At 47.8% G+C, this 25,899-nt stretch overlaps 1 protein-coding gene across 2 annotated transcripts in view; it reads left to right on the top strand.

The window, feature by feature from the left end:
* The first annotated feature begins 7,855 nt into the window (after positions 1-7,855).
* Positions 7,856-25,899, top strand: part of LOC131703052 (GON-4-like protein) — a 40,587-nt gene continuing 22,543 nt past the window's right edge. For both annotated transcript variants that reach the window (XM_059005899.1, XM_059005898.1), the window contains exons 1-14: positions 7,856-8,228; positions 11,226-12,664; positions 12,845-12,943; positions 13,062-13,255; positions 16,288-16,362; positions 16,675-16,725; positions 17,327-17,377; positions 18,072-18,167; positions 18,715-18,828; positions 19,529-19,732; positions 20,143-20,335; positions 22,306-22,407; positions 22,976-23,016; positions 23,809-23,921. In XM_059005899.1, coding sequence (XP_058861882.1) covers positions 11,239-12,664; positions 12,845-12,943; positions 13,062-13,255; positions 16,288-16,362; positions 16,675-16,725; positions 17,327-17,377; positions 18,072-18,167; positions 18,715-18,828; positions 19,529-19,732; positions 20,143-20,335; positions 22,306-22,407; positions 22,976-23,016; positions 23,809-23,921 — 2,759 coding nt within the window. In that variant the 5' untranslated portion in view covers positions 7,856-8,228; positions 11,226-11,238. The remainder of the gene's footprint in view (positions 8,229-11,225; positions 12,665-12,844; positions 12,944-13,061; positions 13,256-16,287; positions 16,363-16,674; positions 16,726-17,326; positions 17,378-18,071; positions 18,168-18,714; positions 18,829-19,528; positions 19,733-20,142; positions 20,336-22,305; positions 22,408-22,975; positions 23,017-23,808; positions 23,922-25,899) is intronic.

The raw sequence follows: 25,899 nt of genomic DNA, 5'->3' as shown, positions 1-25,899 counted from the left end.
CTATTTGAAAATGAAACCCCAATAAATACCTCCTGTAAAAGTTTAGCAGGGTCCCTTTGCAGTGCCCCCCATGCTCTCCCGGTGGTTATACCTGCATTTAACATAGTTCATGGTTTGCAGTGTTTCCTGTGCTTGCCCATGATTGCACCGTACTTATTAATTTCCTGTGCTTTTACTATGGGAAGCGTTTATAAGGGTGGTAATAATAATAATAATAATAATAATAATAATAACATGATTTTTTAAAAGCGTTGCACAAGTTTCTTTTATCATTGTAGATCACCATTCCAATTTGAAATGTCTTTTTCATTCGTTTTATGCTGAATCAAGTTGTTATTGTTCCCGATGTCATTTTAATTATTATTATTATTATTATTATTATTATTATTATTATTATTATTATTATTATTGTTGTTCTTATAGTGTTACGAGTGTTGATTCTACACCATTAATAAAGAAGTCGGCCGTTTTGATACAAATCTCTTGTCTGTCTCAATTAATATTGATCGCTTTCTTTTTTCAGAAATATTTTTCTGAATTGAAATCTGTAACAGAAACAAATAGCCATCTGCAAAAATAATAACAGTTACTGCAGCTTATATATATAAACATTAGATACATATACTGCTTATATATATATATATATATATATATATATATATATATATATATATATATATATAATGATTGATCAGCTATTTTATAAAGACCAAAAAGGGTCATCACAGAAAGCATTCCTGTAAGACCTGGAATAAGTTATCATGTGACTCTAGTCTAAATATTGATCCTTATATAATATTGATACAATGCTTCCCTATGCTTTACCACACCTCTCTGCGCTTTACAATGCTTCCCTATGCTTTACCATACCTCTCTGCGCTTTACAATGCTTCCCTATGCTTTACCACACCTCTCTGCGCTTTACAATGCTTCCCTATGCTTTACCACACCTCTCTGTGCTTTACAATGCTTCCCTATGCTTTACCACACCTCTCTGCGCTTTACAATGCTTCCCTATGCTTTACCACACCTCTCTGTGCTTTACAATGCTTCCCTATGCTTTACCAGACCTCTCTGTGCTTTACAATGCTTCCCTATGCTTTACCAGACCTCTCTGCGCTTTACAATGCTTCCCTATGCTTTACCACACCTCTCTGTGCTTTACAATGCTTCCCTGTGCTTTACCACACCTCTCTGTGCTTTACAATGCTTCCCTATGCTTTACCAGACCTCTCTGTGCTTTACAATGCTTCCCTATGCTTTACCAGACCTCTCTGTGCTTTACAATGCTTCCCTATGCTTTACCACACCTCTCTGTGCTTTACAATGCTTCCCTATGCTTTACCACACCTCTCTGTGCTTTACAATGCTTCCCTATGCTTTACCAGACCTCTCTGTGCTTTACAATGCTTCCCTATGCTTTACCAGACCTCTCTGTGCTTTACAATGCTTCCCTGTGCTTTACCATACATCTCTGTGCTTTACAATGCTGAATAGATATTCATCTCCTCTTAGAAATGTACTAAAGATTTGTAGAATGTAGAATGCCCCTTGTTCTAGCTAGCAGTGCCACCATTCAGACTCCTCGCTCACTGAATATCTTGCTACCCCTATATAGAAACCCGTCTCCTCTTTCATAACTCGCTGTTTGATAAACCAGCAACTTCTCTCCGTCTGCAGTTACACGAATAGCCGTTAGATGGCAGCGGACAGCCAGAGAATGGAGAACAGCTCGAACACAAACTTCAAATCACCTGAACAGAAACTTCAAATCACCTGAACAGAAACTTCAAATCACCTGAACACAAACTTCAAATCACCTGAACAGAAACTTCAAATCACCTGAACACAAACTTCAAATCACCTGAACACAAACTTCAAATCACCTGAACACAAACTTCAAATCACCTGAACACAAACTTCAAATCACCTGAACAGAAACTTCAAATCACCTGAACACAAACTTCAAATCACCTGAACACAAACTTCAAATCACCTGAACACAAACTTCAAATCACCTGAACAGAAACTTCAAATCACCTGAACAGAAACAAGGACGTTTTTTTTTGTTGTTGTTTTTTTTTTTAAGTATTATTTATTTTCGTCAATGGTATGTAAAAACCAAAATGTTAAACACACAACAGATAATTCCTATTGGATTTGAGATAAATATGTTTAGTTGTCAAGGGAAAGTGTTTGAAAACAAACATCGGAGCTATATATTAGAATAATGTCACTTTTACGTACTAAAGCTAAACGTTTCTTTATGCGTGGTCTAATAGTTCCCCGGCGTGTTTGCTCCTGTTCCATTTAAATAAGAAATTATTACTGTATTAAGTGTACTGTGTAGGTCAGTTTCACTCCAATGGTCTAGCTGTACTGTGACCTATAAATACGTGGAAGCAATCGTATTTGTACCCTTAAAGGTGTTCCATAGTAAAAGCATGGTAAAGTGTGGCGAGGTATGGTAAAGCACATGCAAACATAGCGTGGTATTATCAATAAAGTGGTAACGTTTTATGAGGGTATTAGTAGTAGCAGTAGCATCATTATTATAAATAATAAGTGTATCAGTATTGATATCTATGGTGTTTAATATGTAGAACGCAACAGCGCCTCCGTGCGGCTGTTCCCAGGCTTCCCTGTATTCTGTATCGCTTCTCTTACGAGCCGCTCCCCACGTCTCTGTTGCCGTGGAAACCAGGAAACCCGTGTGTGCGTCCGCGTGTTTCCACCTAAACAGCCACGTGGCAACAGAACAAAAAACTCTCCCCCGATCTACAACCCAGAGGTGCAAATAAGACTCCTATTAGTTCTAGAATTCTGAATGCTTGAATCAGATCACCGCGTAGTCTTCTTTGTTCAAGACTGAATAGATTCAGTTCTTTTAGCCTGTCTGCATACGACATGCCTTTTAAACCCGGGATAATTCTGGTTGCTCTTCTTTGCACTCTTTCTAGAGCAGCAATATCCTTTTTGTAACGAGGTGACCAGAACTGAACACAATATTCTAGGTGAGGTCTTACTAATGCATTGTAAAGTTTTAACATTACTTCCCTTGATTTAAATTCAACACTTTTCACAATATATCCAAGCATCTTGTTGGCCTTTTTTATAACATTGTCTAGATGAAGACATTTCTGGGTCAACATAAACTCCTAGGTCTTTTTCATAGATTCCTTCTTCAATTTCACTATCTCCCATATGATATTTATAATGCACATTTGTATTGCCTGCGTGCAGTACCTTACACTTTTCTCTATTAAATGTCATTTGCCATGTGTCTGCCCAGTTCTGAATGCTGTCTAGATCATTTTGAATGACCTTTGCTGCTGCAACAGTGTTTGCCACTCCTCCTATTTTTGTGTCGTCTGCAAATTGAACAAGTTTGCTTACTGTACCAGAATCTAAGTCATTAATGTAGATTAGGAAGAGCAGAGGACCTAATACTGATCCCTGTGGTACTCCACTGGTAATAGATAACATCGCCATCGTCAAATACAAGATGCAAAGACATTATCAGACTTGTAAATTGGTATCGAAGGACTCCACACTCAGTCTTACAGAATTACGCGATCGGAGCCGGTCGATATTCAGGACCATGGACAGAAACAGGATGTGCAGGGCGCTAAGACCTGGGGGACACCGCCGTGTTTGCCGGTGCAGACTACAGTGATTAATAGGAAAGCAGATGAACGGGTCACGGGCAGAGTTTGGCTATGTGACGTCACTTGGACGCTATATAAAAACCGTGAAGCGCTCTGTTGGCAAGCAAGAGGCTCGGCGATGAGCGGCTTATTTGATAAATTGCACCTTTTTTTCAGTTTTAGTGCATTTTGTATACGTATATGATGGCTAGATGATCATTTTTAAATATATATATACCTTAACCTACATGTTGAATTAGTTATTAGTTATACATGTTATTTTCATTTTAGTAACACGTTTGAAAGATTTTTCTAATTTAGGATACAGCACCGCCTTTTGAGTCTTATCAGAAGTTTAATTCCTTCTTAAACACGTTAGTATTCTTCACCAGCCCGCACTTTGAAAATGCCCGCTTTGTCTTTCAGAAAGGACCTCTCCCCGCACTTAGAGCAGCGCGGCTCGGACACACGGAGGTCCCGGGCTCTGCAGGACATGGTGATGACCCCGGACCGCATCCCCCAGTTTATAATACCATCCCTCGGGGTACCGGGTCCCAAAACACTCCGCAAACTCTCCTCCCCCTCTGCGGGATACGACCTGCACGGACCAGACCGCTCCAGGAGCCCGAGTCCGCGGCGCAGCAGCCTGGCTTCGGTCCCGCTGCCCCGGACTGACCTCGGGGATCTGGAGCATCGAACCGGGGAGGACTTTCACAAGCACGCCGCTGATCACCGAGTCTTAGATCTTTCGGACCCGGTGACTCAAGCCGCCATGTCGCTGCCCCACCTAGCTAAAATCACCACCCCGTACGGCTTCCTCACCCTGAGCGAGAGCCCCTGCATCTGGAGCAAGGAGTCGCTGTTTTTCGACCAGGAGATCCGAAGGCAGGCACTCTTCCTGGGGAAACGGAGCAGCAGCGGTGCGCACACCCTCCACCCCTGCCTCCTCTCCGGCTCCACGGCAGCTCCTGATGCCGACTCCCTCTTTCCCAGAAGCCGATCGCCTCCGCTGGCCGAACTCTGTAATCTGACCGAACCGGGAACCGCGGCGAGCAACAAGACTGGCCGCTCTTTATCTTGCGATGCGACCGCTCTCGGCGCCCGCGAGTCCTGCCTCAGCGCTGTAGCGGAGAACCGGACTCGCGTTACTGCTGCTTCCAGCGGCGCCAAGAACACCAGCAAGCCGGTCGGGAAAGGCAAACTGCAGCAGCTGATTAACAAACACCTGTCCGGGATCCGGAGGCTGAAATCCGGCTCCTCGTTTCTGAAAAAGGCGCAGGAAGGGCGGAGGGTGCCAAAGATACTGTAATCACCAGATACGTGTAATAATAATAATAATCTAAAACAATAACGCGACTTTTTATTAGCCATGTTGTACCAGACAGCTGGAGTCCTGCCTTCGTGCGCAGTGCATGCTCTGTCTTTCAGATATAATGGAACTGGGACAGGATCTCACGACCAGTTCTGTATCAAGACAGATGTGGGTCATTTTATGGCCGGTCTAGGAATTAAAATAACCGCAAGACTTAACTGATTTGAACCAGCCACGTTCTGCTGTAGGGTTATGTGGTTTAAACTTGTAACTTTGACAACTTTGATTTGACTTAAACGGTGTGATGTTTGTATAGAACTGTTTAACTGTTAATGTGTGTGAGCTTCAGGGATCCAAAAAAGTAATTTTATTTTGTCGACATTGTGCTCTGTACTGTCTTGAACTCGACAAGCGATGCGCGCACCCGATCCTCCTGCTCCGTGGACTCGAGAGCGCGCATCTGGAAATTCTTGCTGCTCTTGAATATAAAATTCTAAATAGAATCATCGGGGGTTTCCTTCTTTGATCCTTCTGCATTCCAAATATGACGCGTCGAATTTGAATCAAATGGTTCTGTTTGGGTTCTAGAATCATTAAGGGGAACACAGATCTCGACCGGATTTATCAAGGAATGTTTCTGGCAACAATAACGGATTGTTCTTATCATAAAACAAACATGTTAAGATGTTAATGTATTTATATATTGTCTGAAATATGAAAATTAAAGACACGATTTCTATTTCTGAATCGCTGTGGGGTGTTGCCTTCCTATCCACCTTCCTGATCAGTGGCGCACCTGTAACAGCTGTTCAGTCTCACTCACGTTTCTCTCTCATTCTCGCTTCCTCTCCATAAAGGTCAACCCCCAATCAATACACGCGCATGAATTCAAGCCAGTAATTTAAAGGTGTACACACACATTTCAAACACAGTGTGGCCGATGCAAAGTTCTTATCTTCCAGTCCTGGGTGAATATTACAGAACACTCTCATGAATATATTTTAAAGGGCGATCTGGATTGTATCGTGAATGCCGTGTTTACAGTCCAGTTTGTTAAAACCCTCTACTGCTCCATTGATATATCTGCTGCACTTTGGAGCGGTGGTGTGGTCGCTCCGTTCCACTGGCTACCATGCAGTCCAGAGTTTGTCGAATACTCAGCCAGTGCGCCAGGGAGAGAGTCAAAGGTTAGCCGGCATGGGAAGTACAGGTTAGTTCAGCGTGTGTATCACAAGCAGCAAGAACAAATAAAAGCTGACTGATACCTAACGAAGGCGTGTGTGTGCGTGCGTATGTGTGCGTGCGTGCGTGCGTGCGTGCGTATCTTTACAACCCCGGATCACAGCAGGAGCCTCTTGGAATTAAATTAGCATTCTACCCAGCTCAAGGACTTGAAGTCTGAACCGTCCTGATATATATATATAGAAGTCTGTATATGACGTATAATATATATGAATACAAAAAAACAGTGCTTTAAGAAGCTGATCAAAAACAAACAAGTAGTCTTTTAAACAAAATTCCAGAATGTTGATGATGCTGATGATGATGATGATGATGATGATGATGATGATGATGATGATGATGATGGTGATGACCTCAGAATAGAATGTTCATTCCAAACGGCTCCAAAGTGCCTAGTTTGAAAATAATTTCACATTCCCTTTGTTTCCTGACAGCATTAGTTCCATAGCATTGAACCATCCCACAAATTGTGATGTCTTGATATATATATCAATTAATCATATTTATATGTACCTTTTCTTTTTGATTTAGCTCATTTTGGTACACAGCACTTTTCCTATTTCATATATATATATATACACACACACACACAGATGAACCCGCTTTATATGTTTGCCTATGACAGCACATTACGAGTGCGAGAAAAGAAGAAACCTCACAGTGAATTAAAGAGCAGTGTTTTTAATACATTCAGTCATTCTTTCCATTTAAACACATGCATATAATTTACTGCAGGACAAGTACGTTTTGTATCATTAACTGGAACTAACCATTTTGCGTCATTATCTAAAAAAGGCATGAACTGTCGACTGATGAGAGCGATCAGTTAGGTGTTGCACTTGATATTGTTTTGTATAAGACTGCTCAAGAAGAAACATTTGGTGACGTTGGTGTTTTGTAACTGAACTGTACTCCGTTAAGCGCCCACGCTGCATTTCACACGCTGCACAAAACGTGTTATTTTCTAACAGGACCCCCTTGTAAACGAGGACTCGGTCTCGATGGGTACATCTTCTACATAAATACATTTTAAAAGAGAAGTCTGTGGATGACGTCATGATTAAACCAGAACAGAACGCTCATTTCAAGAGGTTCCAAAGTTCCTAGTTCGAAGATAAACTCGCGTTCCCTTTGTTTCCGAGCAGCACGTGTGTTCCTCAGCACTGACTGACCCCACGGATGGTGACCTGTCTTCAGCAGTGTGATTATTGTTGAAATTATTATTATTAGTTTATTTAGCAGACGCCTTTATCCAAGGCGACTTACAGAGACTAGGGTGTGTGAACTATGCATCAGCTGCAGAGTCACTTACAATTACATCTCACCCAAAAGACGGAGCACAAGGAGGTTGAGTGACTTGCTCAGGGTCACACAATGAGTCAGTGGCTGAGGTGGGATTTGAACCGGGGACCTCCTGGTTACAAGCCCTTTTCTTTAACCACTGGACCACACAGGCTCCTATATCTGAAATTTCGGGTTACTGGAAATGCATTGGTGTTGATTCGAATGCTAGTCTCATTATTTTAATTAAAACACGCCACTGGAACTAACTGTGTTCAGCATTCGTCAAGAAACCGCGCTCCAAAATATCGACCAACACGCCTCTGCTGATACGACAAGCGGAACTAAGTTTTCTGTAGCGTGAGTTGCATGGGGAGGGATTAGAGGACCTTCCCGGCCTCCTAGGAGCTCCGGTCTGCCCGGGAAGGTTTCGGTGTGACACCGGAAGTGCTCGGTCGAATGGTATTCCTGGAGGGAAACTTGCCTTTTTCGTGAAAATTCACAACAATAACAAAACCCGAAACTGTGAAACCAGGGCATGCGAATTGCAGTGGGAAAATCCGCTCGTGGCGTGCAAACGCCGCGCACCCGTGAGGCACTAGAGTCCGAGGCTGCAGCGAGGCGAGGACGCGCGTCTGTTGTGCGGATTTGAAGGCAGGATTGTGAGTTTGAGTTTCTCGGCTCGATCGTCGTTGTTTCTGCTGCAGCTAAAGGCATCTGCTTCGCTGAATCTGGGCACCGCGTTGGTTAGTATTTAACGTATTGCAATGTCTGTTTTTATAATGTCGCGCTTACAGTCCTGCTTCGAGCGAGTTCCAGCAGAATTCATTATATTTCATGTCAGGGCGGCAGTTTCTGTTTTATTCAAGGAGCGGTTTCCCTGTTCCAGGTTTTCAATTGAATTTGTGTGCAGTGTCTCGTTAACAAGCTCATGCGCGTCTTATGAAACCCACAGTAAAACCTGGCGTGGATTCAGACCGCTATGCAACGGGAGTCTAGACCCACCAGTGCTGTTTGTTTGTGGATATTGTTAAATCGAGTTTAGAAAACGACTTTTTTTAGGCTGCTGTTGGCGTCTCTCAGAAATTTTAACTTCGAAACCAAAAATTATCTAAAATGTTGTGCTTCTAAAATATAGTTTGCTTTCGTACTAATGACTCAACTCAGCAGTGTCGCGTCCATTCTGAAAACAAACAAAGACAACTGCACAGTATAAAACATTATGCAATATTTTAAATTTTGGTAACTTATAGCAGTGACCCCCTCCCCTCCCCTCCCCTCCTCCCCTCCCCTCCCCTCCTCCCCTCTCCCCCTCCCCTCTCCCCCTCTCCCCCTCCCCCCTCTCCCCTCCCCTCCTCCTCCTCCTCCCCCTCCCCTCCTCCTCCTCCTCCTCCTCCCCCCCTCCCCTCCTCCTCCTCCTCCCCCTCCTCCTCCTCCCCCTCCTCCTCCTCCCCCTCCTCCTCCCCCTCTCCCCCTCCCCCCTCCCCTCCCCCTCCCCCTCCCCCCCTCTCCCCTCCCCTCCTCCTCCTCCTCCTCCCCCCCTCCCCTCCTCCTCCTCCTCCCCTCCCCCCTCCCCCCCCCCTCCTCCTCCTCCTCCTCCTCCTCCCCCCTCCCCTCCCCCCTCCCCCCCTCCTCCTCCTCCTCCTCCTCCTCCCCCCTCCCCTCCTCCTCCTCCTCCTCCCCTCCCCCCTCCCCCCCTCCTCCTCCTCCTCCTCCTCCTCCCCCCTCCCCTCCTCCTCCTCCTCCTCCCCTCCCCCCTCCCCCCCCTCCTCCTCCTCCTCCTCCTCCTCCCCCCTCCCCTCCTCCTCCTCCTCCTCCCCTCCCCCCTCCCCCCCCTCCTCCTCCTCCTCCTCCTCCTCCCCCCTCCCCTCCTCCTCCTCCTCATCTCCTCCTCCTCCTCCTCCCCCCTCCCTTAAATCAGGAGCGGTCAGCTCTGATCCTGGAGCGCTGCAGGGTGTGCAGGTTTTTGCTCCACATGATCTCTAAATTACTTTATTGAATAAATTACTACTATAAAATGACAGCTTAACTAGTCAAATTGTTCCAAGTCTTTAGAAACTGATTGATTAAGAGTTATCTATAAAACCTACCGTCTCCACGTTAGGAGGCCAGATTTCACTCCTCTCGCCATCCTTCACCCTGGCACAGGCAGTCTAAGTGACTTGTTGAATAATTGGTTTGTGCATCTCTATTGCGCAGTCTGTCTCTGACTTCGTTTGGGGGGAACTCCTTAAAAGGAGAAAAGGGACCCAGCTAAAAACATGACTGCAGTGAAGGTAGATTTTCATGTGAAGGAACAGTCTTCCCTGACTATTAAATGCGTGCACAAATGAGACGTTTCCCTGGTCAACCTTTGCCCGCCCCAGTTTGAGAACCGCTAGTCTAACAGATCTGTATTTTAGGGATGGAAATAAGACTGCTATTGCACAGCAGTCTCACCCATACCAGATTTTACGACCAGCTTGATTAGCCCCAGTGTATAGGCAGCAAGCTCAGGTGTGTCTTATTAAACTCTTAGTAAAACCAGGAATGGATCAAACCGCTGTGCAACGGGGGTCTTATTTTCGTCCCCGCATTTGATTTCTTCTCCTTTCATGCAAAAAGAGATTTGTATTGCTGTAATCAAGGTAATGGTAGGTTTGAAGCCCTCAAAACACTTTGGATGTGAAATTTAAAGAGCTGTTTAGCAGTTGAATAGCGTTGCTGGGTACAGCGCTGTCGTTTTTTATTACATTTCACCTGTTGATTATTTTTCTCGTTATCGTTCGTCGTCCACGCAAGTGACAGATGCAAGAGGCTTGATATCTCTGCCAATAAAACTCCCAGTTTCCTGTGCTGAGAAACCTGCGTAACTCTGGTGTTTGCACAGCGAGCTGCTGATCTCCAGGCCAAGTGCTGTTATAAAGCATCTCAAATTAGAAGCTGCCTTGTTTTTGATCTGCTGCCTTGACTACAATCAGCAACACAGATGCACTTTACCATCTCATCTCGCGCAGGCTCCGAATGCTTCGTTGCTTCGGCTCACCTGGGAAACCTGCAGTACTGCAGCGTCGGGATAAATCATCGAAGATTCAAACAGGCATTGCTTGGAAGCTGTGGCGGCTTTTGCGCTGATCGTGTCTGTCCGTCACGCTCAGAAACAACAGTTCACATTTCTATAGCGCTTCACGCACACACAAAACAACTCTATAACTGGATTGTGCACCAGTCTTCCCCACACTTCGATGACCTGTACGTTTCTCATGGTAGAAAATGTCATGGCTCTTCCTGGTCTAAAAATTTCACGATCAAACATAATATTAGTACACCTTTTTTTTTTAATATAAAAAGTGTGTTGTAGCATTCAAAATGTATCTTTTTTTTTCCTCTAGTTATTATACAACAAATCTTCCTAAGTATTTAAATGTTGCTTGAACAACCGTAGGTGCTGAATTGTAGAATATTTCTTTTTTTATGCCCACCTTTTAAAGACATTTTATTTTCACCATCAGTGAATTATCAAACAAAACAAAAAACAAAAATAAGTCAATAAAAATGACGACAGACGTATGAAATGCCCCCTTCTTGTACTGGACAGGGCGATCTTTACATGGCAATGGGTACATTTCACAGAAATCGTGCAATCTGTCATAATTATGAAAAAATACAGCCTTACTTCTACAGTAGCTTGTTTGTCACAGGTACATCTACACTCACAAAACCAGGCTTGGGTATATTAGCTGCTTCTTTAAATCCATCCACAGGTCTCCGGTGAGAATGGTGCCCTTTAAGAAAAGGAAATCCTCTGCTCCAGAACAGTCACAGACCCAGCCTAAAAGCAGCAGGAAAGAGGACTGCCCACGCTCCCCAGCATCCCTCAGAGCACCAGACTGCCCACGCCCCCCAGCATCCCTCAGTGCACCAGACTGCCCACGACCCCCAGCATCCCTCAGTGCACCAGACTGCCCACGCCCCCCAGCATCCCTCAGAGCACCAGACTGCCCACGCCCCCCAGCATCCCTCAGAGCACCAGACTGCTCACGACCCCCAGCATCCCTCAGAGCACCAGACTGCCCACGCTCCCCAGCATGCCTCAGAGCACCAGACTGCTCACGCCCCCCAGCATCCCTCAGAGCACCAGACTGCTCACGACCCCCAGCATCCCTCAGTGCACCAGACTGCTCACGACCCCCAGCATCCCTCAGTGATCCAGACTGCTCACGACCCCCAGCATCCCTCAGTGCACCAGACTGCTCACGACCCCCAGCATCCCTCAGAGCACCAGACTGCTCACGACCCCCAGCATCCCTCAGTGCACCAGACTGCCCACGCCCCCCAGCATCCCTCAGAGCACCAGACTGCTCACGACCCCCAGCATCCCTCAGAGCACCAGACTGCTCACGACCCCCAGCATCCCTCACTGCACCAGACTGCTCACGACCCCCGGCATCCCTCAGAGCACCAGACTGCTCACGACCCCCGGCATCCCTCAGTGCACCAGACTGCTCACGACCCCCAGCATCCCTCAGAGCACCAGACTGCTCACACCCCCCAGCATCCCTCAGTGCACCAGACTGCCCACGCCCCCCAGCATCCCTCAGTGCACCAGACTGCCCACGACCCCCAGCATCGCTCAGAGCACCAGACTGCTCACGCCCCCCAGCATCCCTCACAGCACCAGACTGCCCACGCCCCCCAGCATCCCTCAGTGCACCAGACTGCCCACGCCCCCCAGCATCCCTCAGAGCACCAGACTGCTCACGCCCCCCAGCATCCCTCACAGCACCAGACTGCCCACGCCCCCCAGCATCCCTCAGTGCACCAGACTGCCCACGCCCCCCAGCATCCCTCAGAGCACCAGACTGCCCACGACCCCCAGCATCCCTCAGAGCACCAGACTGCCCACGACCCCCAGCATCCCTCAGTGCACCAGACTGCCCACGACCCCCAGCATCCCTCAGTGCACCAGACTGCCCACGCCCCCCAGCATCCCTCAGTGCACAGGACTCCAAACTGCAGCCCCCGCCTGCACCCCCACCCCGCCCCCCCGAGAAGAAGATCTCCACGGCAACTGCAGAACCCCGTGCTGAGGGGACAAAGGGGCGGGGCCAGGGGAACACCCCAGAAACATCCTCGCCACAGAAGCTGTCCCCAAGGGTCAAAGGTCAAAGCCAGACTCGCACCAAAGAATCAGAGTTGGCAGGTAAGGGGGGGTTAGTGGTTAGAGCTGAGGGACTGGGAGGGAGGGTGTGGCCTAGTGGTTAGAGCTGAGGGACTGGGAGGGAGGGTGTGGCCTAGTGGTTAAAGCTGAGGCCTGACACTGCTGTTCAGTGCTCACTCCTGCCTCCATACTGTCTCTGTCCCCCTCTCCTGTCCCTCTCAGGTTCTTCATGTCACAGGGATCCCCCCGCAGTGTCAGAGGAGCGCCCCCTAGAGGAGGAAGGGGAGGAGGACGGGGAGTTCGGCCTGGTCATCACTCTGGGTAAGGAACCGTTTAAATCATTACGAGTTTCCTTTCAGGCCGTAGCTGATCCCAGCTCAGCTTGTGAAAGGGAGTGGGATTTTTTTCAGCTTCGAGCTGTTGTTGTGTTTCCCACCAGATGGGGAGGAGAGCGGAGAGGGGGGTGGCAGGAGGAGGAAGCGGAAGGGTATGAAGAGGAAAAGGGGGGAGGGAACGGCACCGGCAGCCCCCCCAGACTGTGAAATCGAGGTCGGGGGGCAACTGGACAGAGACCTGGAGTCACAGGCCAAGCAGCACAACCTGACCACTATCAATGTGAGGAACATCATTCACGTGAGTCCTGATCACACCACTGCCCTGACACTGCTCTCTCATTCACGCGAGTCCTGATCACACCACTGCCCTGACACTGCTCTCTCATTCACGCGAGTCCTGATCACACCACTGCCCCGACACTGCTCTCTCATTCACGCGAGTCCTGATCACACCACTGCCCCGACACTGCTCTCTCATTCACGCGAGTCCTGATCACGCCACTGCCCCGACACTGCTCTCTCATTCACGTGAGTCCTGATCACACCACTGCCCCGACACTGCTCTCTCATTCACGCGAGTCCTGATCACACCACTGCCCCGACACTGCTCTCTCATTCACGTGAGTCCTGATCACACCACTGCCCTGACACTGCTCTCTCATTCACGCGAGTCCTGATCACACCACTGCCCTGACACTGCTCTCTCATTCACGCGAGTCCTGATCACACCACTGCCCTGACACTGCTCTCTCATTCACGCGAGTCCTGATCACACCACTGCCCTGACACTGCTCTCTCATTCACGCGAGTCCTGATCACACCACTGCCCCGACACTGCTCTCTCATTCACGTGAGTCCTGATCACACCACTGCCCTGACACTGCTCTCTCATTCACGCGAGTCCTGATCACACCACTGCCCCGACACTGCTCTCTCATTCACGCGAGTCCTGATCACACCACTGCCCCGACACTGCTCTCTCATTCACGCGAGTCCTGATCACACCACTGCCCCGACACTGCTCTCTCATTCACGTGAGTCCTGATCACACCACTGCCCCGACACTGCTCTCTCATTCACGCGAGTCCTGATCACACCACTGCCCCGACACTGCTCTCTCATTCACGCGAGTCCTGATCACACCACTGCCCCGACACTGCTCTCTCATTCACGTGAGTCCTGATCACACCACTGCCCTGACACTGCTCTCTCATTCACGCGAGTCCTGATCACACCACTGCCCTGACACTGCTCTCTCATTCACGCGAGTCCTGATCACACCACTGCCCTGACACTGCTCTCTCATTCACGCGAGTCCTGATCACACCACTGCCCCGACACTGCTCTCTCATTCACGCGAGTCCTGATCACACCACTGCCCCGACACTGCTCTCTCATTCACGCGAGTCCTGATCACACCACTGCCCTGACACTGCTCTCTCATTCACGCGAGTCCTGATCACACCACTGCCCTGACACTGCTCTCTCATTCACGCGAGTCCTGATCACACCACTGCCCTGACACTGCTCTCTCATTCACGCGAGTCCTGATCACACCACTGCCCTGACACTGCTCTCTCATTCACGCGAGTCCTGATCACACCACTGCCCCGACACTGCTCTCTCATTCACGCGAGTCCTGATCACACCACTGCCCCGACACTGCTCTCTCATTCACGCGAGTCCTGATCACACCACTGCCCCGACACTGCTCTCTCATTCACGCGAGTCCTGATCACACCACTGCCCTGACACTGCTCTCTCATTCACGCGAGTCCTGATCACACCACTGCCCCGACACTGCTCTCTCATTCACGCGAGTCCTGATCACACCACTGCCCCGACACTGCTCTCTCATTCACGCGAGTCCTGATCACACCACTGCCCTGACACTGCTCTCTCATTCACGCGAGTCCTGATCACACCACTGCCCCGACACTGCTCTCTCATTCACGCGAGTCCTGATCACACCACTGCCCCGACACTGCTCTCTCATTCACGCGAGTCCTGATCACACCACTGCCCTGACGATGGACCATTTTGTTAAAATACTAAAATGAAACGAGACTGGGAGGGTATGGATTCATTTCCAACTATAAAAAAGCACTTATTCTTTATTCAACAACCATTTGGTGAGCTGCAATGTTCTTGTATCTTGATGCAAATGATGCATACCACTGTTGCGATCAGATACGATACATCATGTAAAGAAAGTGTCCTGATTCATCGATGCACTGTGAATCGTAACACCCCCTAACGAGAACACAGTTCTAAAGATAAAAAAACAGTGCTTTATATTTAATAGCAGTTCCTCAGTCTTTTATTGTGATTTGTTTGTTAAAGCCTCGTGTGTAGGGTGTCTCTCATTGCAACAGAAGTAATTGTGCAGACAGCGTGAGCAGTTTAAAAATAGCCCATCTGCACTCTGAGAGTCAACGCAAAGTCTGCAGAATGACAGCTAGCCGTTCCTGAGTGTCTGTGTTTGTAGACGAGTGTGTCTTTTTGACAACTGGAGCCTGTATGTTTTCCAGCAGCTGCAGACGTGTCAGGGTTAGAAATTCTCACTAGCCTTTCAGCACCCAGTCCTGGGGTTCAGGACTCCCCTTGTTCAGGTATGTTATTGAAATGATCAGGTTGGTGCCAGGGGTTTGAAGAGTCAGGCCCCTGGTAGGTCTGAAATGAATGTTCGCACTTCATTGTGAGTCACAGTTGGCTCCTGATCATTTCAGTAATATACTTAACTGAGAGAAAAAAAAAACAGAACTAACTGGGCTAGTGTGAGTTTCTAACCCTGCTCAAACTCCTGATCATTCTCCTGCTCCCCTGAGCCCCCCCTCTGCTCCCCTGAGCCCCCCCTCTGCTCCCCTGAGCCCCCCCTCTGCTCCCCTGAGCCACCCCTCTGCTCCCCTGAGCCACCCCTCTGCTCCCCTGAGCCACCCCTCTGCTCCCCTGAGCCACCCCTCTGTTCCACTGAGCCCCCCTTCTGCTCCCCTGAGCCCACCTTCTGCTCCCCCTCTGCTCCCCTGAGCCCCCTCCTCTGCTCCCCTGAGCCCCCTCCTCTGCTCCCCTGAGCCCCCTCCTCTGCTCCCCTGAGCCCCTCCTCTGCTCCCCTGAGCCCCCTCCTCTGCTCCCCTGAGCCCCCTCCTCTGCTCCCCTGAGCCCCCTCCTCTGCTCCCCTGAGCCCCCCCTCTGCTCCCCTGAGCCCCCTTCTCTGCTCCCCTGAGCCCCCTTCTCTGCTCCCCTGAGCCCCCCCCCCTCTGCTCCCCTGAGCCCTCCCTCTGCTCCCCTGAGCCCCCTCCTCTGCTCACCTGTGCCCTCGCTCCCCTGCAGGAGGTGATCACGAACGAGCATGTCGTCGCGATGATGAAAGCAGCGATCAGCGACACGGAGGACATGCCCATGTTCGTGAGTACATGTCTGTTTTTTCTAGTGCATAAGAGCCGTTTGTGCTGTGTGTGTTTTATTCTTCATCGTACAGTACTGTCAGTTTAGGAAAAAGTAATAAATAACGCTTCCATGTACGTGTGATCAGACTTGGTACCGGCATTCCTGAACACAACATTGAATCTGGACTAGCGTTTAAAATGTGGCATCGCTAAGATTTTGCGTTGAGGACCGCCTGTCTGATTGTGATGGAGCTTTGCAAAGACATCTGTTACAAGGTCGATGAGCAGCTGATCAACTGATCTTGTGACTTATTTAATTTTTTTGCCTCAGGAACCAAAGATGACCCGGTCCAAACTAAAGGAGGTAGTGGAGAAGGGAGTGGTGAGTTTGAGTGCTTCTCTGACGTCAGTGAGCTTTTGTGTGTGTCAGTGTATGCATGAATCTATCTATCTATCTGTGTATCTATATGTATTGTAACGGAGCCTCTTTCTGCTCAGGCTCTTTTGCCCCCTTCAACAGCAGACCCAGACACCTACTTCAACCCACCACCATCACAGACAAAGACAGGCTTACAGACACGCGAATTACAAACACTCAAGCAATAATTCAATCAAACCATCCCCCAGTGCACCCAGGTGTGTCCCATTTAGCCCTGAAGGATTCTGGGCCATGTAGTCTTTTAGCCCTATTGCCATTACTCCTCTCCCATGCACGACTAAATTACCACCCACGCAGTGAACACACGCTAATTACACAGACAGGGCTCTCGCCCTGCCACAGTATCTATGTGTGTGCATCTGCGTGTGCTGTGCGATACCAGCTGATGTCCAAAGCCATCTTGTATCTTACACAGCACCCCTAATTATTGTTAAATAAAAATAATTGAGCAGTAATGCTAATCTCAAGGTGACTCCTTTTCCATCTGATGCAAACGGTCTGATGCAGTAGATATGTCGATACAATAACACGCCTGTGTTTTCAGGTGATCCCTACATGGAATATTTCTCCAATCAAGAAATCCAATGAAGTAAAGGTAATGTGACTTTCCATGCTGTTTAATCAGACAGTAGTGCCGATGTGTGTAACTGTGTGTAGCAGTGCTGGTGTGTGTATCTGTGTGTAGCAGTGCCGGTGTGTGTATCTGTGTGTAGCAGTGCCTGTGTGTGTAACTGTGTGTAGCAGTGCCAGTGTGTGTATCTGTGTGTAGCAGTGCCAGTGTGTGTAGCAGTGCCGGTGTGTGTATCTGTGTGTAGCAGTGCCGGTGTGTGTATCTGTGTGTAGCAGTGCCAGTGTGTGTAGCAGTGCCGGTGTGTGTAGCAGTGCCAGTGTGTATAGCAGTGCCAGTGTGTGTATCTGTGTGTAGCAGTGCCGGTGTGTGTATCTGTGTGTAGCAGTGCCAGTGTGTGTAGCAGTGCCGGTGTGTGTAACTGTGTGTAGCAGTGCCAGTGTGTGTAACTGTGTGTAGCAGTGCCAGTGTGTGTAACTGTGTAGCGTTGCTGGTGTGTGTTGTAACAGACAGCAGTCTCAGTGTGTGTAACTGTGTAGCGTTGCTGGTGTGTGTAACTATGTAGTGGTGCTGGTGTGTGTTGTAACAGACAGCAGTCTCAGTGTGTGTAACTGTGTGTAGCGTTGCTGGTGTGTGTAACTGTGTAGTGGTGCGGGTGTGTGTTGTAACAGACAGCAGTCTCAGTGTGTGTCGTGTGACTGCCCTTGTGTCCTGGTTCCAGCCGCCCCAGTTTGTGGACATCCCTCTGGAGGACGAAGACTCCTCTGATGAAGAGTACTGTCCAGACGAGGAAGAGGATGACGAGACAGCCGAGGAGGTGAGGGGTGGGATACAGCTCCCAGCGTGACTTTCGGATTTCTGAAAACTGCTATTGCACAGCAGTGTCACCCATTCCAGGTTTTATTACGAGCTTGATTAGACCCAATATATTTGTCACAAGCTCAGGTGTGTCATGTTAAACTCACAGTAAAACCAGGAATGGATCACACTGTAGTCCTGCACGAAATCATGGTTTGATTATTCAGATGAAGATCTCCACAGGTGCGGGTTGCTGGTGTCGATCAGGTTAATTTACCAGTCCAAGTGAAACGTGTGAAGAAACAGCTGCTTGGGTTTGTGACGATCGCTGCTTTTCTTACTCTGCGGAGAACAGCGATCACCACAAACCCAAGCAGCTGTTTCTTCACACGTTTCACTCTGAAGGGTAAATTAGCCTGATCAGCGCCAACGACCCTCATCTATGGAGAGCTTGATCTGATTAATGGTTTCCTGCAGCACTATCAAACTGCTGTGCAATGGGAGTGTTATTTCCATCCCTGGTCTGTGTGTGTTAATATGTGCTACTTGTTGTGTTGTTGTTTTAGACGTTCCAGGAGAGTGATGTCGAGAGCACAGCCTCCTCCCCCAGAGGGGGGCGCCGACCCCGCACCCCCTTTGAGTCGGGGGACGAGGAGTGCAGCTACAGCCCCACCCAGCAGGTGAGCCGTTACCTGAGACAGGACAGCCTGAATCACTGAGCCCGTACCTGGGACAGAGCCTGAATCACTGGGCCCCTTACCTGAGGAAGGACCGCCTGATTCACTGAGCCCGTACCTGAGACAGAGCCTGAATCACTGAGCCCGTACCTGAGACAGGACCGCCTGATTCACTGAGCCCGTACCTGAGACAGAGCCTGAATCACTGAGCCCGTACCTGAGACAGGACAGCCTGAATCACTGAGCCCGTACCTGAGACAGGACCGCCTGAATCACTGAGCCCCTTACCTGAGACAGGACAGCCTGAATCACTGAGCCGTTACCTGAGACAGGACAGCCTGAATTACTGAGCCGTTACCTGAGACAGGACAGCCTGAATCACTGAGCCGTTACCTGAGACAGGACAGCCTGAATCACTGAGCCGTTACCTGAGACAGGACAGCCTGAATCACTGAGCCCGTACCTGGGAGAGCCTGAATCAGTCCTGGGGAGTTTTGATATGGAAATACTAAAATAAACTTAATTAATTCAATAACAGTTTTGACTAGAAGCCTTTCTCAATATCTGCTGTGCCATCTCTTCCTTTTGTCATTGGATTTATTACATTCATTTTATCGTGGTAATCAGGTCTGGGTGATCGTAAATATTTTTAAACTTTTATGTAACTGTGGTGTTGCTGAGTTCCTGATCTTCCTGTTCCCAGGGCGAGTGTCCTGTGGCCCCCCAGCAGCGGCACCTGAGTGTGGAAGTGGTCCCCATGGGTCCCCCACCCCCTCCCAAACCAGCTAAGACCCAGCCAGGCTCCCCGAAGCCGGCCAGGCAGACCCAGGACTGCAGCTTCATGGAGAAGCTCCACGCAGTGGAGGAGGAGCTGGCCTTGAGCCCGGTGTGCATGGACCCCCTGCAGGTAAAACACTAACCCATACTGACACACACAGGTAATACACTAACATACTGACACTGACACACACAGGTAATACACTAACATACTGACACTGACACACACAGGTAATACACTAACCCATACTGACACTGACACACAGGTAAAACACTAACATACTGACACTGACACACACAGGTAATACACTAACCCATACTGACACTGACACACAGGTAAAACACTAACATACTGACACTGACAGGTAATACACTAACCCATACTGACACTGACACACAGGTAAAACACTAACATACTGACACACACAGGTAATACACTAACCCATACTGACACACATACACAGAGACAGAGAGGCACTCTGTATGGTATAAGGAGGAGTGTCGGATCTCTCTCTTCCTCTCTCTCTTTCTCTCACGCAGGCGATGGTCGATAGTCTGATCGCGCTTCGGACCCGCTCCAAGCGCCCCCTGAAGGACATACCCCTGGGGCAGCTGGAGGCGGAGCTACAGGCCCCTGACATCACGCCTGACATGTACGAGACGGGGACCAATGAGGATCGAGAGTGGCAGGGCTGGCTGCGCGGGCTGATGACATCAGAGGTGGAGAATGAAGGTGAGGGAGGCGATGAAGGGGTTAAAGACGCTGTGTATGGAGCAGTGAAAGACCCTCCGTGTGGGGCAGGGATACTAAAATAAACTGTTTATTAAATCAGCTGTCTTATAACACAATACTGATCGCAGGGAGGTCCTTCATTACTTTACTAAACACCTAGAAATTCAATGAAAACTATTAAAAACCCAAGGTTTGGCCACCGCACAGAGTGTAAAAGAGAGAGGGAGCCCATCACGCAGAGTGTAAAAGGCTTTTAACAGAATTAAGAACGAGAAATTGAGCCGTGTTTGCTGTTCCTCTCAAAGCACTGTATTAGCTCCTAATGGCTACAGAACAGAGGGGTGGGAGTTTGAAGCCGTGCTCACCCCTTTAGCAAGCAGGACAGAATGTACTAGGAGAGTCTGCTCAAGTAACAACAGAGCAAACTCCAAGGTTGTTTGTCTCGTCAACGTGCTCTCGCTAATGACAGTGCTCAGATCTCTGATGTCATTGGAACCTGTTAGCACCAATGACACTTCTAAAGCTGCTGAGTGTGGAGATCTCGCCCTAGGAATGTCAATGACAGAGAAAACCACAACAAGCACTATAGAAACAAATTAAGTGCTTTAATACCAGCTTCATGTCTTTTTAAAAAAAATTTTTTTTTTACATTTTTATTTATGACTTCTAATTTATTCGAAAGTGTTCGGTGGCTCCCTCTGACCAAGTTGAGAGTGTGCTTTCTCTCGCACTCTTTGTATGCAGTGTTGAGTGGAGTTCTCTTTCCTATACTGCTAGAGCGCTCTGCAGTGTTGAGAGTGAAGCTCTCTTTCCTATACTGCTAGAGCGCTCTGCAGTGTTGAGAGTGGAGTTCTCTTTCCTATACTGCTAGAGCGCTCTGCAGTGTTGAGAGTGGAGTTCTCTTTCCTATACTGCTAGAGCGCTCTGCAGTGTCGAGAGGGGAGTTCTCTTTCCTATACTGCTAGAGCGCTCTGCAGTGTTGAGAGTGGAGTTCTCTTTCCTATACTGCTAGAGCGCTCTGCAGTGTCGAGAGGGGAGTTCTCTTTCCTATACTGCTAGAGCGCTCTGCAGTGTTGAGAGTGGAGTTCTCTTTCCTATACTGCTAGAGCGCTCTGCAGTGTTGAGAGTGGAGCTCTCTTTCCTATACTGCTAGAGCGCTCTGCAGTGTTGAGAGTGGAGCTCTCTTTCCTATACTGCTAGAGCGCTCTGCAGTGTTGAGAGGGGAGTTCTCTTTCCTATACTGCTAGAGCGCTCTGCAGTGTCGAGAGGGGAGTTCTCTTTCCTATACTGCTAGAGCGCTCTGCAGTGTTGAGAGTGGAGTTCTCTTTCCTATACTGCTAGAGCGCTCTGCAGTGTTGAGAGTGGAGCTCTCTTTCCTATACTGCTAGAGCGCTCTGCAGTGTTGAGAGGGGAGTTCTCTTTCCTATACTGCTAGAGCGCTCTGCAGTGTCGAGAGGGGAGTTCTCTTTCCTATACTGCTAGAGCGCTCTGCAGTGTTGAGAGTGGAGTTCTCTTTCCTATACTGCTAGAGCGCTCTGCAGTGTTGAGAGTGGAGCTCTCTTTCCTATACTGCTAGAGCGCTCTGCAGTGTTGAGAGTGGAGCTCTCTTTCCTATACTGCTAGAGCGCTCTGCAGTGTTGAGAGGGGAGTTCTCTTTCCTATACTGCTAGAGCGCTCTGCAGTGTGGAGAGTGGAGTTCTCTTTCCTATACTGCTAGAGCGCTCTGCAGTGTTGAGAGGGGAGTTCTCTTTCCTATACTGCTAGAGCGCTCTGCAGTGTCGAGAGGGGAGTTCTCTTTCCTATACTGCTAGAGCGCTCTGCAGTGTTGAGAGGGTTCTCTTTCTTAGACTTGTATGCAGGACTGCAGTTTTGAAAGGCGATCAGTCTTGACCGAGCTTGCATCCATATCTAACAATGTTTGATGATTTCACAAGTTGTTTGACTGGGTGTTGTCCATTTCCTGTCTGTAGAGGAAGCTGATGACGATGATGACCCTGAATACAACTTCCTGGAAGACATGGACGAGCCAGACCAAGAGGACTTCCGTAATGACCGGGCCGTACGCATCACCAGTAAGTGTATTGAGACCAGTCTGTACACACCAGTAAGTGTATTGAGACCAGTCTGTACACACCAGTAAGTGTACTGAGACCAGTCTGTACACACCAGTAAGTGTATTGAGACCAGTCTGTACACACCAGTAAGTGTATTGAGACCAGTCTGTACACACCAGTAAGTGTATTGAGACCAGTCTGTACACACCAGTAAGTGTATTGAGACCAGTCTGTACACACCAGTAAGTGTATTGAGACCAGTCTGTACACACCAGTAAGTGTATTGAGACCAGTCTGTACGCACCAGTAAGTGTATTGAGACCAGTCTGTACGCACCAGTAAGTGTATTGAGACCAGTCTGTACGCACCAGTAAGTGTATTGAGACCAGTCTGTACACACCAGTAAGTGTATTGAGACCAGTCTGTACACACCAGTAAGTGCCTATGGAGAGCGGGCTGTATAGAGACTATGCTGTGTGATTCCAGGGTAATTAAACAACCAAACAAATTATATTTTACGTATTTTATTTAGTTACCTGTTTATTTATTTATTGATCCCCCCCCCCCCCCCATCTGTCTCTTACAGAAAAGGAAGTCAATGAGTTGATGGAGGAGCTGTTTGAAACGGTGAGACTAATCCTCTCTGTTTGCCTTTGCTTGATCTGCTCTGCTATGGTCTGTTAACATGATATACATATATAAATATGTGTGTGTGTGTGTGTGGCTTTTACAGTAGGAAACTGATAAGGGATATCTGTTCATTTATGTAGAAAATAAAAAAGAAATAGACTCCCATTGCATAGCAGTTTGATCCATTCCTGGTTTTATTATGAGTTTAGTAAGACACACCTGAGCTTGTTACCTAGACACCCTGTGGCTAATGAAGCTTGTAGTAAAACCTGGAATGGGTGAAACTGCTATGCAATAGGAGTCTTACTTCCATCTCTATTATCATTGATTCACACTATAAGTGAAAAGTTACTGCTGCAGATTCCTGGCACCTAATCACTTTGCAATCAATCTCATCCTAGCTGCTGATGAGTTAATAACACTGACAGCAGCATAAGACCCATGCTTTCCTCTCCACTACAGAGCCGGCTCTTCAGTTGAATGGTGAGCCGCTCAGCCCTTGCCTTTCCATTAAATTCAATGGGCTGAGATGCCAGCTCAAACTCGATCCAATGATGTAGCAGCAGCCAGACCGTGTGACCCACAGCACAGTCTATAGAGCTGACTTTCAAGTATTTACATATCCCGGGTTTATTCAGCAGAGCAAGTGACGAACCACAATACTGTCAGCGCAGTAAAAAGATGACCAGTACAAATAAAGCTGATCAGCCTTACTGCAACTGCTTTGAACCTCAGGGTAGCTGTCCCTTACACTTTCTCAACCTCTCCTTCTCTCTGTCTGTCCCTCAGTTCCAGGAGGAGTTGGGGGTCCCCGAGCCGGATGATGAGGGACCCGAGGAAGATGAGGAGAAGGAGGAGCCCCCCCAAGGGACCCCGAAATTCAACGTCCCGCAGGCCATCAAGTAAGCAACCCACCTAGACACTCACACAGTCAAAATCACAGTGTGGATACAGCAAAGACGCCCAATGGCTAATCAGTCAATCAATCAATCAACCAATCAACCAACCAACCAATCAGTCAATCACTGAGTCAGTCAATCAACCAATCAATCAGTCAATCAATCAATCTATTTTTGTATAGCGCCTTTAACGAGGGCCGCCACAAAGCGCTTCACACGAAGAAAAAAACATTTACAAATCAAATATAAAAATAACAAATCATCAAAAAATAAAGCGATAACAGACTGTGTCACAGGCTTTGACGAGCAGCTTTGCTATATTGTTCAGCTTCTGGGTCTTTAGGAGATAAATACCCATTAGGTAACGTTTCAGGGAGCCAGGGTTATGATAATAACCTCACATTTTCATTAGGGGCGCACCGATAAATATTTTCTTGGCCGATAACGTTAGCCGATGGTTATCTACCCACATCGACAGATATCAATAGGATACCGGTAATAGACAGTGTAGGTAAGCGATTGTAAACTACTAGAACAAGACATAGGAGCTATATTTAAACTGTTTTATAATTATAAATGTTAAAGTGAACAGATATCGTTTACTTGTTGCATTTATAAATACAAAATAAATACAAAGAATAGTATTATAGTGTGTGCTGGACAGCAGTTTATACATTTGTTTTACAACACAGTCACACAAAAATAAACTTTGCATTTGCAAACACTTTTGTAGAAAAAATTTAACTTGTGTAGCCACTTGCTGTCAAACGTTGCGTATTATAACTTCTACCTGTACTGTACAGTACGACGAACAATCCTAGTATTCAGAGAGCTTTTTTTAAAAAAACATCAGAATAATATTTCTGTTGCACACAACTCGGCTATCCTTTTGTTGTCTTCAGACATTTAAAAAAAAATCCAAACCCCGCTCTTTTGAGACATATTTACTGCAGGTTGATCGCGGGTTACACAGCACTGCGTCATTATTAGCATAGCAAGCGCGCCTGACCAAACGTTACATTCTGTGCTGGAAGAAATTCAGCCGTGAATATCGGTGGACATTATCAGCTGAAATAACAAAAACGGATTGTTTTTTATTCCTTGTATCAGTGCCATGCCGATAGGTGAGTCAGTTTTCCCACTGAAATACATTTCAAGGAGAGTTTAATCAGATAGTCAAATATTTGTCGCAGCACTCGTTCCCATTAAAACTGCTCTCTAATATTTTGGCCAATCAGTGTATCGCACCTGTTAAAGTTCCACAGCCCTGGGGGGGAGGGGGGGGGCGATCGGAAACCTTGTATTTGTTTTTCTTTTTGATTTATCTTTGCTCTATTTCTGTCCCTGTATCTCTTGGCTCGTGTACATTGAACCCCCTTTCAGACAGGCAGGGGGAGTTTGCCTGTAGATTAATACAGCCACGCTGCTGTTTGCGCTGAGGCACAGCGTGCGGCTCAGTGTTTGAAATGAAGATTATTATCCTAAGCAGCTTCGTTCTGTTTAATATTGATTCTCTCAGACAGCAAGTGAGCAACACCTGGCCTTGTCTTGAAGTTTCTACAACAACGTGTGTGCGTGTGCGTGTGCGTGTGCGTGTGTGCGTGCTTGCGTCTTTTTCCATACTTGTGTGGCCCTGATGTTCTCATCCAGAGCTTTTTAATGCACTAAACTATGTCTATGCCAGCCAACTAGAACTGAAGAGCAGCTCTTAATGAAGTTTCCCATAGTAAAAGCACAGGAAAAATATGGTGAAGCATAGCTAAGCACTGTAAAGCCCAGAGATGTATGGTAAGGCACGTAAAAAGAACATGGCAAACCAGGGATGGAAATAAGACACCCGAGATGTTACCTAGACAGTTGGGCTAATCAAGCTCATAGTATTATTATTATTATTATTTGTTTATTTAGCAGACGCCTTTATCTAAGGCGACTTGCAGAGACTAGGGTGTGTGAACTATGCATCAGCTGCAGAGTCACTTAC

Source organism: Acipenser ruthenus, chromosome 32 (assembly GCF_902713425.1).
Source record: "Acipenser ruthenus chromosome 32, fAciRut3.2 maternal haplotype, whole genome shotgun sequence".
Classification (NCBI taxonomy): Eukaryota; Metazoa; Chordata; class Actinopteri; order Acipenseriformes; family Acipenseridae; genus Acipenser; species Acipenser ruthenus.
Note: the sequence above shows the minus strand (reverse complement) of the source record. Positions and strands in the feature narration are given on the sequence as shown.